The sequence below is a fragment of the Lactuca saligna genome, chromosome 6 (genome assembly GCF_052625555.1).
Source record: "Lactuca saligna cultivar CGN05327 chromosome 6, ASM5262555v1, whole genome shotgun sequence".
NCBI classification, from domain to species: Eukaryota; Viridiplantae; Streptophyta; class Magnoliopsida; order Asterales; family Asteraceae; genus Lactuca; species Lactuca saligna.
Genome location: NC_136422.1, coordinates 59,122,808 through 59,137,816, shown reverse-complemented (window position 1 = coordinate 59,137,816; position 15,009 = coordinate 59,122,808). Strand labels below are relative to the sequence as shown.

Genomic DNA, 15,009 nt, shown 5'->3' with positions numbered 1-15,009 from the left:
AAAAATGAAATTACTACACATAAATATATAAAAATGACATACATATGCAATAAAGGCTTCAAATACAAAAAAAAAAAAAAAAAAAAAAAAAAAAAAAAAAAAAACATATATTTAAAACTTGTGTTAGATATTTAATCAATTGAAACAAAATATGCATGATAGATATCCATATGTATCACCTGAGTGGGAACATACTTGGGAAATATATATGCATACATGTAAGTTGATGGAACATGTAAGACACACATGACCAATAACATGTTTCTTAACAAAGTTTAAGTCGATTTCCACATTCTTGGTATCTTGATGTTGTACCAGGTTAGAAGATAAATAAATGTCACTCATATTATGAAAAAACACAATCGTAGCTTTAGACAATGGAGAAGACAATAGAAGATTGTGAAGCCATAAAGCTTTAAGGACTACATTACCCACCACATGGTACTCAGCTTTAGTTGGGGATCGAAAAACTACATGTTAACGTTTGGAGGATTTCCCGATTTCAATATGTCGGCACACAACCAGGCATACAACCAGTAAGTAATCAAACCCAAGGCGAGCAATACAGGAGAAACAATGTTGAACGGACAGCCATGGACAAAAATCATGGAATTAAAACAGGGTCTACTCTAAAGGACCATCGGTCGTATGCCGACATATTGAAATCGGGAAATGCTGCACAAATAGATCCCCATGAACCATTAATCCCGGTACCCGTCATCCTTCACCCTGAACCGGCCACAAGCAGTTGGTTGCGAAAAATATCACTAGTTGGAGAAGCAGCATCGCTAGATCACCTGGGCAATTTACCAAAATTCCTACTGGCTAATGGGGGAACATGTGCTGAGGTGAAATACATTGGAGGTTTAAGAATATTAATGTTGTTCGACCACTCCATAGCTGCTAAGGAATTCATGCTCGATGATCTTAAATGGAAGGAATATCTAAAGTGGGTGCGATGGGAAGATCAAGTCGATTCACATGAAGAACGTGTTGCATGGATTCGAGTTACGGGACTTCCACTACACCTGTGGGGTCAGCGTAACTTTCGATCTATCACTGATGGTTTTGGGAGGACGATTGCACCATTTGAAGACATTCCCCACAGAGTGGATTTATCCCATGTTAAGATCGCGCTACTAACCTCCAGGAGGACTCGTATTAACGATGAAATACAAGCATCGTTTGAAGGTAAAATATACAAACTTGGCATCATCGAATTTGACGAATATTGGTTTCCATTCAAATTCGACCCCTCTGAAGACGGCAACGAAAAGACGGTATCAGAAGATGAGATGGCTGAGCAAAACGATGAAAGGGAAGAAGGGGAGATAAGGCCGGAAATCAACGATTTGGATGATCAAGAACCGGAGAATTTTAGGGTTCCGGCGAATGAACCTACCAGGACGGAGATGGAAGTCGAAGAGGCTCACCTTGAAGCGACGGTTCAAACGAAAATTCTGACGGAAGAAGCTGAAGCGACACCTCGAAATATGGAGTTTCAAACGACTAACGGTTCGATGGAGCAAGCTATACAGGGAATCGATGCATGTCAGTTGGACCCTGGTTCTCCAAAGTCAAAGATAATACATGACGGGCCTAGTAACGGCCTCCCCCCACTTGGATGCTTTGGGCCTTTTCCATATCCAACTATTTGCAATGAAGCCCACACTTTCATAGTGGGTAGGTCCAATGGGAAAAGGAGAAGAGTGTTAGATTCAACTCCTAGTATTAGTCCAGTGCTTGATTCGGGTGATATAGATCCGATGCCACATACTGTCCCACTAGTGGATTCTCCTCGTATCTCTCCAGTAGAAAAGCAAATTGACCTAAATACCCCTCTGATACAGCAGACTGTGATCATAGATGAAGATCCCCAAAACCCCCGGCGCTCCGAACTTGTTAAAACAGTCGAGATAGGAAAAGAATTGGGTTTCGACTTGAACCCTGATGACCCTATTCTTCAGGAAGCCATGGGAGAGGAAGGTGAGCACTGTAAGTTGTAATGAATTGCCTAAGTCTAAATGTAAAAGGGATCGGCGAGGCTCATAAAGTCAGATGGATTAAAAGACTTAAGGTCCAAAATCGGATCTCATTTCTGGGAGTGCAAGAAACACAAATTACAAACATTGAAGAAATTGATGTTCGTGGGTGTTGGGATTCAGAGGAGTTTGGCTTCTCGATAATGCAATCATCAGGAAGATCGGGGGGACTGTTGAGCATGTGGGATGTAAACATCTTTGAGGTGCACGAAGTTATAAAATCAAACCGGTTCTTGATAACAATTGATGATTGGGAGGGAATCCCAGGTAACACGATATTGGCAAATATATATGGCCCTCATGATCTGGATGAGAAGAAAAAAGTATGGGATGAGTTGCTACAGATTAGAAGGGAGAGACAAGGAACGTGGATTTTGTTTGGAGATTTCAACACAGTTAGAAGAAGAAAGGAGCGTCTTAATTCTCATTTCTGTGCTTCCTCTGCGTTTTATTTCAACAAAGTCATCTCAGATGCAGGCCTTCATGATATCAGATTGGGGGGGGGGGAGTAGATATACCTACTGCTGTAACTCACTCAACAAACTCAGCAAACTCGATAGATTCCTGGTATGTAATAACTTTGTCAATTCCTTTCCTTTTACTTCAACCACTGCCCTGCCTAGGGAGCTGTCAGATCATAGCCCGATAATCCTACAAACATCCTCCGCGGATTTTGGAAAACGTTCCGTCTGTTTAATTCATGGCTTGACCGAGAAGGTTTTGAAGAAGTAGTTAAAAGCACTTGGAAGGAATTTGAGGGTTATGGAGCTCCGGATATGTATTTGATGGCCAAAATGAAATTCCTAAAAAATAGGATAAGGGGCTGGCGGGCCACAGATCACCCCAAGGAGGTGAATGAAATGCTGGAAATTAAAAGAAGAATTCATGAGCTTGATCTCCTAGCAGAGGATCGACTACTTTCAGAAGAAGAGATTAAAGAAAGAAAGGCAGGATTCCAAAAATTGGTGGAAATGGAGAGATTAATGACAAGTGACATCAAACAGCGGGCGAAAATTAAATGGGTTATCGACGGGGATGAGAACTCTTCTTTCTTCCATGGCTTTATTAACAACAAAAAAAGAAAGAACATGATTGTCGGGTTGCTTATCGATGATCAATGGACCACCAACCCTGAAAGAATAAAAGCAGAAATCTTTAACTTCTACCAAGAGAAATTCTGAGAAAGGTGGCCATCCAGGCCAAAGTTCAATAGCTCCAGATTTTGTGTCTTGGATCCATTGACAAGCTCAAACCTTGAAGCCCCATTCACAGTTGAGGAGATAAAAGAGGCAATTTGGTCATGTGGAAGTGACAAAAGCCCGGGACCGGATGGATTTTCCTTTAAATTCCTTAAGAGAAACTGGGAATTAATGAAGTATGATATATTGAACACAGTGAGATATTTTGAAAGATATGGAGTCATTAATAGGGGCTGTAATGCCTCATTTATCACCCTTATTCCAAAAATAAAGGACCCGCTCACAATCGGACACTATAGACCAATAAGTCTAATTGGTAGCATGTATAAGATAATTTCAAAAGTTTTATCTATTAGGCTGAAAAAGATCATTGGCGAGTGCATTGGGAACATTCAATCGGCATTCATAGATGGGCGTAACATTCTTGAAGGCCCACTAATAATCAACGAAATGTACTCGTGGGAAAAAAAATCAAAAGAAAAAATGCTACTTTTTAAGGTAGATTTTAATAAAGCTTTTGATTCGGTCAATTGGGAGTATCTTGACCATGTCCAAAGACAAATGGGATTTGGCGAAAAATGGAGGGGATGGATACATAGTTGCTTGAAATCTGCAACATTATCGGTCCTAGTTAACGGATCACCAACTAGGGAATTTGAAATGGGGCGTGGAATAAGGCAAGGAGACCCGTTATCCCCCTTCCTCTTTCTAATTGCGATGGAGGGGTTAAATATTGTAATGAAGGAGGTCTGTGCAAAAGGTATTTTCACAGGAACAAGAATCCCCGATAGTAACCTTACCCTCTCTCACCTGTTCTATGCAGACGATGCTCTCTTTGTCGGTGAATGGAGCGAGGAAAACATAAATAACCTTGCAAGAATTCTTCGTTGTTTCCATGTATCGTCGGGTTTACAAGTTAATTTCAATAAGTCACGGGTATTTGGAATTAGGGTGGAAAAACAGGTAATAACAAGCTTAGTGGAGCCACTTGGATGTAAGCCGTCTGACTTACCATTCACATATCTCGGCATGCCTGTAGGGGCAAATATGAAATTCAAAAGACACTGGGCTCCTGTGATTGAGAGATTTCAATCCAGGTTGAACCGTTGGAAGTCTAAGACCCTATCACTCGGGGGTCGTCTAACTCTTGTGAAGGCTGTTCTCGACAGCCTTCCTATCTTTTATTTCTCACTGTTTGTTGCTCCTACAGGTGTTATCAAAAAACTGGAAAGCATAAGAAGAAGATTCCTATGGGGAGGTGCGGAGAATCAGAAGAAGATTAACTAGGTGACATGGAAGTCGGTGACAGCTCCAAAAGAAATCGGCGGATTGGGGTTGGGTTCTCTCAAGGTGATCAACCTCTCTCTAATCACAAAGTGGATTTGGCGGTTGAAGGTCGACAGCTCGGGATTATGGTGTACGGTTATTAAAGAGATTCATAATCTCTATAATAAGCCTGCACATCATATTTCTAAAAAAACAATGCCTGGAATTTGGAACCGGATTGCGGGAGTACAAGATGAATTGAAGCTATTTGATATTGATCTAGAAGAAGTAATGGTTAAAAAAATTGGAGCTGGAGAAGAAACCATGTTTTGGCTGGATAGATGGATTGGAGATTCGACTCTAAAGACATCCTTCCCTGAAGCATACAAACTAGAACACTACAAACACTATAAAATCAGTGATCGCTTACAAAATGGTGACTTGATCTGGGATTGGAAGTCAGTACCAAGAACTTTGGAGTCGGTTAGTGAGATTGCTCTGCTTGTCTCCAGAATTAGTGATTTCCAAACTGTGCAGGGAAATGATAAGTGGGTGTGCACCCTAGCTAGTGATGGGGTATTCCAAGTTGGTAGACTTAGAAAAAAAATTGATCAATGGAACTTACCTACGGTGGAGTCAACACTAAAATGGATTCATGAAATTCCATTGAAGGTAACCTGTTTCATGTGGAGGGCAAAATTGGAAAGAATCCCAACTGCTTGTGCTCTCCTCAAGCGCGGTATCCAGATCACTTCCCCAATTTGTTCTTATTGTGAGAATGCAGAAGAGGATACAGCCCATGTACTCTTTCGATGCTCAATGGCTGTAAGGGTATGGGAATGGGTTCTTAGCTGGTGTGACCTCCCAAATATTCACTTTGAATCCGCTGAAGAGCTGATGGCATTCACAGCGCAGTGGGGATCATGTGAGATGAAAAGGAGAGTTTTAATTAGTATTTTCTATGGGACTACATGGTTTCTTTGGAAGGCAATGTGTGATTGGATGTTCAAAAAAATTAAGAACATCCCCTGCCAAAGTGGTTGACTTGATAAAGTCCACGGTGTTTCTTTGGATGAAATATAGGAGAAAACATTGCACTTTGCAATGGATTGATTGGTGTATCAATCCTTTTATTTGAATGTAAATTTCCTTCTTCTTGTACTCTTTGCCCCTCCTAGCGTCTTGCTAGGGTGGTGGTTTTCTTAATAATATTTGCCGGTTCCAATATATATATATATATATATATATATATATATATATATATATATATATATATATATATATATATATATATATATAACTTAGGGAATATATGGCTATCATGTACCTAAGCTTATATATAGAACCCTTCAAAAAATATAGTTTTGATCCATTTATATCTAAACTAATCATAATATTTCTTTTACTAATCTTCCTTAATCATGTGACTTACTACATCGATAAAATTAATGTTCTTTTTCTTTACTGTCTAAAAACTTACAACATTAAAAGTCGTGAATATTTAATCAGCTCTACTAAATTCTAAATAAAACTAATAGAATAAAAGATAGAAGAAGAATATGTCATAACTCAATCAAGCTTTTCACAAAATCATTAGATATAGTTTTTCAATTGAAAGACAAAATGCTTGAGTTATATTCTTTAAAAAATATTGATTTTTTATTTTCATTATGAACTTCAATAATTATTTGCAATAAAAATATATATAATTAATTTTTTTCATTCAATAAATAAACTTAATTCAATAGTATTCTATTAAAACAAACTAAGAGAAAATGAAATTGAATTTTTTTTTTAAAACTATGTCGTTTAAATGGTCTCATCCTCCTAATAAATATTTTTTTTTTTGTCACATGACATACTCTCGTTCAAGTTGACAAATATCAATTATGGTAATTTTGAATTAATTTTTTTTCCATATGTTATTTTTTAGATTTTCCTAATTTATTAAATTCCATATAATAATTCAATGTAATAATTGAATAAATATAGTAATAAATAGATATCAATTTATTAATGAGCTAACCTTTTAATTTTTAAAATTTTAAACTAAAGTTTATTGGTTTCTTTTGTTTATTTACTTAAATTATTTGTTTAAATTTTAAAGATAAAAAACATTACAATTTTAATAATTCATTATTTTTCTTATTTATTTATAAATTGAACGTTCTTAATTATTTAGACATTGATATTTAAATTTTTTTTATTAAATTAACAAATGTAATAAATGGGTCTCACAACTAATATATACATATATATATATATACATATATATATATACATATATATATATACATACATATGTATATATATATATATATATATGTATATATATATATATATATATATATATATATATATATATATATATATATATATATATATATATATATATATGTGTGTGTGTATATATATATATATATATATATATATATATATATATATAGGGAAGAGTTATTTGAAAAAAAAAAAACCCTAAAAATCATAAAAATGCATAAAAAATACTTAGATATCACAAAACTTTTTTTTTTGAAAAAATCCCAGCTTTTTATACAAAAGTAGTGAAAAAGTTTATCGAATTTTAACAAAAACCTGTGATTTTTATAACAAAAATTAATAAAAAAAAATTGTGATATCTAAGTAATTTTTTATACATTTTTATGATTTTTAGGCTTTTTTTTCTATAGAACCTAAGCCTCTATATATATATATATATATATATATATATATATATATATATATATATATATATATATATATATATATATATATATATATATATATATATATATATATATATAGGTTCAGGTTCATTTGAGACCATTCTAATTTTGTGAGACCGTGAGACCAAATTTAAAAATAATTTTAAAATGCAAAATAAATGAAAAAATTCGAAAATTCTTTTTTTAAATATTATTTTCGGAACTTGAATTAACTAAAAAAAATATAAAAAAAATAAAAAAAAATTCTGTTTTTTTTTTTAAAAAAATACATGAAATATTCTAAATAGAATATTACACTGACATATTCTAAAAAATAATTTGAAAATGCAAAATAAATGGAAAAATTTAAAAGTTCTTTTTTTAAATATTATTTTCGGAACTTGAATTAACTAAAAAAATAAAAAAAAATTCTATTTTTTTTGAAAATACGTGAAATATTCTAAATAGAATATTACACTGTACATATTCTAAAAATAATTTTAAGAGTAAATTACACGAATGGTCCCTATGGTTTGAGGTAATTTGCACGTTTAGTCCCTAACTTATTTTTTTAACTCGGAAGGTCCTTACTGTTTGTTTTTGTTATGTGTTTGGTCCCTTCTATTTCTTTTTATTACGCGCTTGGTCCATGTCTTACCTAAAAAGATTATTATTTGATTAGGGAAAGATGATGGGATAGGTAGGATAACGTGAGCGGAGTGGGATTGGGAGTGTGTTTATTTAAATAAATTAAAAAATCAAGGGTAAAATAGTCTTCTTAGATAAGACAGAGACCAAGCGTGTAACAAAAACAAACAGTAGGGACCTTCCGAGTTAAAAAAATAAGTTAGGGACCAAACGTGCAAATTACCCTAAACCATAGGGACCATTCGTGTAATTTACTCTAATTTTAAAATGCAAAATAAATGGAAAAATCAAAAAATTCTTTTTTTAAATATTATTTTCGGAACATGAATTAACTAAAAAAATAAAAAAATAAAAAAATAAAAATAAAAAAATGCATCTCACGGTTTCACAAAATATAGGTGGTCTCAAATGAACCTAACCCTATATATATATATATATATATATATATATATATATATATATATATATATATATATATATATATATATATATATATATATATATATATATATATATATATATATATATATATATATATATATATATATATAATCAACCGTAAAAATCCTATTTTTTCCCAGGTGCATTGTTTTCGCCGGTGGTGTGACGGACCAGAGATTTTGTTACGTCTTGGTAGAGGTTTTGTTAATAAACATCACATAGTCTAGAGAGTGGAGAGATAAATCAGTTTTCGTGTAAAATTATATTTAATACTATGGGTAATATTTGACAGAATAAACCATCTATAAATGGTTGTAGATTGCCGTTGAGGAGAGCGGAAAGATAAAAAGACTTGTTACATAATGCATTTGGATGTTTGAAGTCCAAAATTTTATTAATGGACCCATCGAATATGCTTTTTTTGGTACTAATTCATAATTATACGTAAATATTTAATTTGTATTATTTATTTAACTTAACACTCTCAAGAACAAAATTATGATAGTAAACAAGAGTTCTTCACTGAAATGAGTATCCATGACAAGTATATTTTCATGCCTCATTACATCACTTTAAAAACCTACAACCAAATGAGCATCAATCGTGTTTACTTATCTTATAAAATACTCACCCTAAGTTACTGATCCTGGTTTCAGAAAGTGCTCGTTTTAAATTAAATATATATCTAATTATCATATTTCCCTTCCGTGTTAAAAATATATTAGTTACTTTAAATAATTAAATCTAAAACATCGAAACATAAAGTTACGATTTTTAGAGCTAGAATCTTGTTAAAAGAAAATAAACAAAATAATAATAATAATAATAATAATAATAATAATAATAATAATAATAATAAATAAATAAATAAATAAATAAGTAAAAGATTTAGGGATGAGCAAATGGACCGGGGAACCGGTCGGAACCGGAACCGGCACCGGAACCGGAACCCGATAGAACGGTCGGGCCGGGACCGGGACGTTATTTTTGTGGATTTTTGGAACCGGGAACCGGTAGTAACCGGAACCGGTAGAACCGGCTTTTGCCGGAACCGTATAATGCTATTTTTCAAGGACCGGTTCCAACATTTGAAGACACGACAAGAACCGGTAGGAACCGGGAACCGGTAGAACCGGAACCGATAGAACCGCCGGGCCGGTTCGGTTCTTGATTTTGGCCGAAGCCGGTTCCCGGTTCCGGGCCGGTTCGGGCCGATTCCAACCGGTCCGGTCCTTTTGCTCATCCCTAAAAAGATTACATGCATTGATACGTGCTACACTAAACATATTTTAAGAAATATTTATAACTATTTCTATAATTAAAATTAAAAAACATACTTTATTTATTCGTATTTATATTTTACAGCTGAAACTAAGATGTTGGTGATATGGTAGCTGGAATATTGTGGACATATTCTAGTAGCATGAAGATTAAGCAAGACAACCGGACTTAAGCATGGATAGATATATATGATGGTTCCGAAGATGTTTTCTGAGTTTATTATTTTGTGCCACGAATTCCAAATCATGGCGAGATTTCCAAATCACAACGTACTTTAAGTCGATTATGAAAAACAATAAATAAAACTCACAATTCATTCAAAGCATAGTATCGTCTGAAATTAAGAAGAATACAACAAATAGAGTGCCGTTTTGAGAGTCTAGAAGGTTATATCCGCCGATTGGGAGATATAGATGTAGAAATATGAACTTTGCTTTCTATAGTTAGTTAGTTAATTGATTACTTATACGCTATTTTCAAGATTTTAGATTAAACACTTTATGATTATCTTTTATTTGTGAAAACCTAATTTGTTTGATTGATTATATTTGGTATTGAGAGTTATTTAATTTTTTATGTTCATAATAGAGTTAGAGATTAATATTTGTGACTATTCCATTAAGTTGGAAAATTTAATAAGTCGTCATCAACCTTGATATTTATCATATATATTGGGTCATTACATAATATGATAATACTAAACAGAGTATTAGAGAGTTATTATTGGTGGTAGACAGCTTATAATAATAAGATTAATGAAATTAACATAGAGTTAATAAATTTAGGTTTCGTTGGATAACTTAGCAATATCATTTAAAGAATATTAATTAATCGAACTATGATGGGTAAATACAAGTATTAGTATCTTCAACTTATGTTATCAATGTAGTTATCGTTGTTATGTTTATTTGATTATTTATATGATTATGCTAGTGACACTATTTAATTCTCGTGTAAATTCTTTATTTTAAGATTGATTAATAAAAAGATACTGATATGTTAATATATTTTTGTTTTCAATGTGTTATATACCCTTACTTGCCTAAGCTATGCAATTATTGATCAGGTTCACTGCCTAGCTTAGATAGTTAGTTTGGTTTGTTAGGAATTATAAATGGAAAACTAGATTTGTATTTACAAATGTATATCGATTATACATCAAGTTTTCAAGTTTTTGGTGTTAATATCGAAAGTAATGACTTTCAAGTATATTTTATAGATTTTCATCTATCCATCATGTTTTCGTGCAACCAAAAATAGATTTCAATTATTATTGTTGTATCTAATTATCGATAAATCAATCCTTTCTGAAAAGAAGGTTATTATTGTTTTGCTATGCGGGAACAATAGAGACTAAGTGTGGGGTTATAACAAAAAGAATCTGGTCAAAGAATTGCATGATTTTTTTAGGCAAAAATTTGTGTCGCAATTATGATGATTGTGACGTGATTAAAACTTTTTTAATTATTTTTCGCAACACAAGTTACACATCGCGCCGTGATATTTTTAACAATCGTAACTTTTTCTAGATTTTATGCTTTTGGGCGGGTTTCCTAATCACAAACCACTAGGGATTTCTTGACCTACTTAGTCTACCAATTTGGTGAATTATCCAACTCAATCCAAAAAGCGTAGTACAACAAGGCGTTTTAGTGGTGGTTAGGAGGAAGACCGGATTCTTGCTATTTTTGACTAATTTTGTCACCTTTGTTCTGTTTTGTAGTTAATGGTTTAATAAGTCAAAGGAAATAGTCTAATGAATCCCAAATGTATGTTTCACAAACCGTTCCTTGAACGCAAGGAATTGAACCAACAAATTGTATAAGTGCACTGGGAACACACCAATATCGAAAATTGGTCATGGAGCGCATGCATTCAAATATATACCCTTGGCTCCTCATTCAAATAAGTTGATTTAAATTTTTTTTAAAAATTTTCGTTTTAGAAATTTTCATTTTTTTTTTTGCGTTATTAAGAAAAAAAAACATGAATCACTCTTTAGACGAAGTTAAAAAAAATATCAGGTTCTATTTATAAATATACTCAACCAATGCCCGCGTGTTGTGCAGAAACATTTTGATATAACGATAATTCGTATACTATGTTGATATAATATATTTATTATTTCGAATTATATAATAATATATACATCTATTAAAACTGCGTAATTTCAATCGTTTGAATGATCTCTACAAACCGGTTACTCATAAATAAAATTAAATATAATATATTGTTTAATGTTATTTACATTTATTGTTATTGTTAATTAATTTTTTTAAATTTATTTGGTTAATGTTTTAATTTCTATCATTTTAATTGTTTAAAACATGAAACATTATTTTGTTTTTAAAAGTAACAATATAAGTTATTTTTAGCTAGTTATTTGAAAATTTTAATGATTATAAAAAGTATCTTTAGGGAATATTTTAGTTAATTTGAGATTACAATTTAGTTTTTGTATTTAAAACTACAATTTATCACCGTTAACTATTTACAAAATATTTTTAGGCTTTTTAAGTTAAGCTGAAATTTATATTTAAGTTGACCTTGTAATGTTATATTTAAAATTAACAATGTAAGTATTTTATCTAAACTGTTCAAAAATTGTAGCTTTAAAATGATAACTATTACATACAACAACATATTAAAACTAATAAATTAAATATAATATATTAAAAGTTAGTGACATAACTTTATATGTAGAAGTAAAGATATTATTTTAATATTGAAATTTAGTTTATATATGATTACACTTTAAGTTAAACATAACTTATAATCATTATTAGAAATAAATTGAAAAGTCATAAGAGTTTCAAAATAAATCTGGTGAAAGAAATACTACTTCTTGAGTAAATTACACAAATGGTCCCTATGGTTTGGGGTAATTTGTAGGTTTGGTCAATCATTTATTTTTTTTAACTCGCAAGGTCCCTACTATTTGTTTTTGTTACGCGTTTGGTCCCTATCTGAACTAAAAAAAACTATTTTGCCATTGATTTTTTAATTTATTTGAATAAACACACCTCCAACCCCACCCCCATCATCTTACCTTACCTACCCTATCATTTTTCCATATTTAAATAATAGTCTTTTTAGGTAAGACATGGACTAAGCGCGTAACAAAAACAAACAGTATGGACCAACCGTGTAACAAAAACAAATAGTAGGGACCTTCCGAGTTAAAAAAATAAGTTAGGGACCAAACATGCAAATTATCACAAACCATAGGGACCATTCGTTTAATTTACTCATGTTTCTTTTATAAGTATACCAGACCAATGTCCGCGCGTTGCGCAGAAGCACCTATATAATCAAAATCTTTACAAATATATGTTTTTTAAATATTACAATAACGTTGTTAAATTTGATATAATAATCCGTATACTATATTGATATAATATATTGATTATTTTGAATTATATAATCATATATACATCTATTATAACTTCATAATCTTAATAGTTTGAATGAATTCTACCCGCAAGTTACACATAAATAAAATTCAATATAATATATGGTTTAATGTTATTTATAGTTGTTGTTATTGTTAATTAATTTTTTAAAATTTATCTGCTTAATGTTTTAATTTCTATCATTATAATTATTTAAAACATCAAACATTATTGTTTGATTTTAAAGTTAACAATATAATAACTTATATCGAGTTATTTTTAACTATTCTTATTGTAAGTTATTTTAAACTACTTATTTGAAAATTTTTAACGATTATAAAAGTATTTTTATGAAATATTTTAGTTTAATTGAGATTATAATTTAGTTTTTGAATTTATCACTTTTAACTATTTACAAAATATTCTTTGGTTTTTTAGGTGGAACTGAAATTTATATTTAAGTTGACATTGTAATGTTATATTTCAGTTAACAATTTAAGTATTTTGTCCAAATTATTCAAAAGTTGTAGCTTTAAACTGATAATGGTTTACAAATAACAACATATTAAATATAACAAATTAAGTATAATAAATTAAAAGTTAAAGACATAACTTTATAAGTAGAAGTAAAGATATTATTTTAAAATTGAAATTTAGCTTATTTATCATTATATTTTAAGTTTGATATTTATTTAACCTTATTAACCAACTTATAATCATTATTAGAAATACACTACAATTTATCACTTTTAACTATTTATAAAATATTCTTTGCTTTATTTAAGTTAAACTAAAATTTATATTTATGTTGACCATGTAATGTTATATTTAAATTAATAGTAGAAGTATTTTATATTAATTGTTCTAAAATTGTATCTTTAAAATGACAATGGTTTATATCCAACAATATATTAAGACTAATAAATTAAGTATAATATGCTAAAACTTAAAAAAAACATAACCTTATAATTAAAATTAAAGATATTATTTTAATACTGAAATTTAGTTTATATGTGATTATACTTTAGGTTTGATATTTATTTAACCTAATTAACCAAATTATAATTATTATTAGAAAGAAATTGAAAAGTCATGGGAGTTTTAAATGAATGTGGTGAAAGGAAAAATGCATGAGAGTTTCAAATGAATGTGGTGAAAGGACAAATGTTTCCTTTATAAGTATATATTAAGCGAATGACCGCACATTGCGTAGAAGCATCTATATAGCTGAAATCTTTATAAATATATGTTTTTTTAGATATAACAATAATGTTGTTGTTAAATTTTATATAATAATTCGTATACTAAGTTTATATTATATTGATGTTACACCCCCAAACAGGAACGACGAAAACGTTTGGGGGTGGAGGACGTCATGTTTAGTATCAAAACACATGCATCATAGTAATCAAAGTAACAAACAACCATTGCATTATTATGAAAGTATTCAGTAATATTTTATAAAGTAATTATTGAAGCACTTACTACGTTTAAACAATTTTGTTAATTAAGGTTAAAATATGATGTGGTTATCACCATACTGATCGACAAGTGTTTAACACGACGACGTGCTGGTGTCGAAACTAATGTGACATTTGTCACCCCTTGCCTGTCGGCCAAACTGTGGCGAATAGTCGGGATGCGGGCTTTTCAGTCTCGTATAGATCTATACACAAACCCATGCTCTCCCTCCAAGAGACTCTGGTTACAAAACGCGACCTAGCAAGTATATTGCTAAGCTGTGAAGTAGTCTCACATTAATGTTATCTTGTTCTTGTTATCGTATGTTCCTTTCTGTTCTTGTTATTATATGTTCTGAACCCCTAAACTATACCTATTATAGTTTACTAGTATGTTTGTTTTGAACTGTCTTTGATTTGTAGAAAAGACTTGATTATCTACTAAGTTATGATTATACTTTAAAAACAGACTTTTATAAATAACTAAGTAATATAAATTTAAAATAGTTTTTGAAATGATTTGATCACTTATAAAATCATAAGAAAAACTTTAATGTGATGATTATCACAAATAAACA

The 15,009-nt window shown here is 31.0% G+C and overlaps 1 protein-coding gene across 1 annotated transcript; it reads left to right on the top strand.

The window, feature by feature from the left end:
- Positions 1-4,723: 4,723 nt before the first annotated feature.
- On the top strand, positions 4,724-5,551 carry LOC145002617 (uncharacterized). The gene has a single exon (XM_078961854.1). The coding sequence runs from the start codon at positions 4,724-4,726 to the stop codon at positions 5,549-5,551; it is 828 nt and encodes a 275-aa protein (XP_078817980.1).
- Positions 5,552-15,009: the final 9,458 nt, after the last annotated feature.

Excerpts from the sequence above, each read along its gene's own strand:
- LOC145002617 (XM_078961854.1), top strand. The coding sequence starts at position 4,724 with ATGCCTGGAATTTGGAACCGGATTGCGGGAGTACAAGATGAATTGAAG.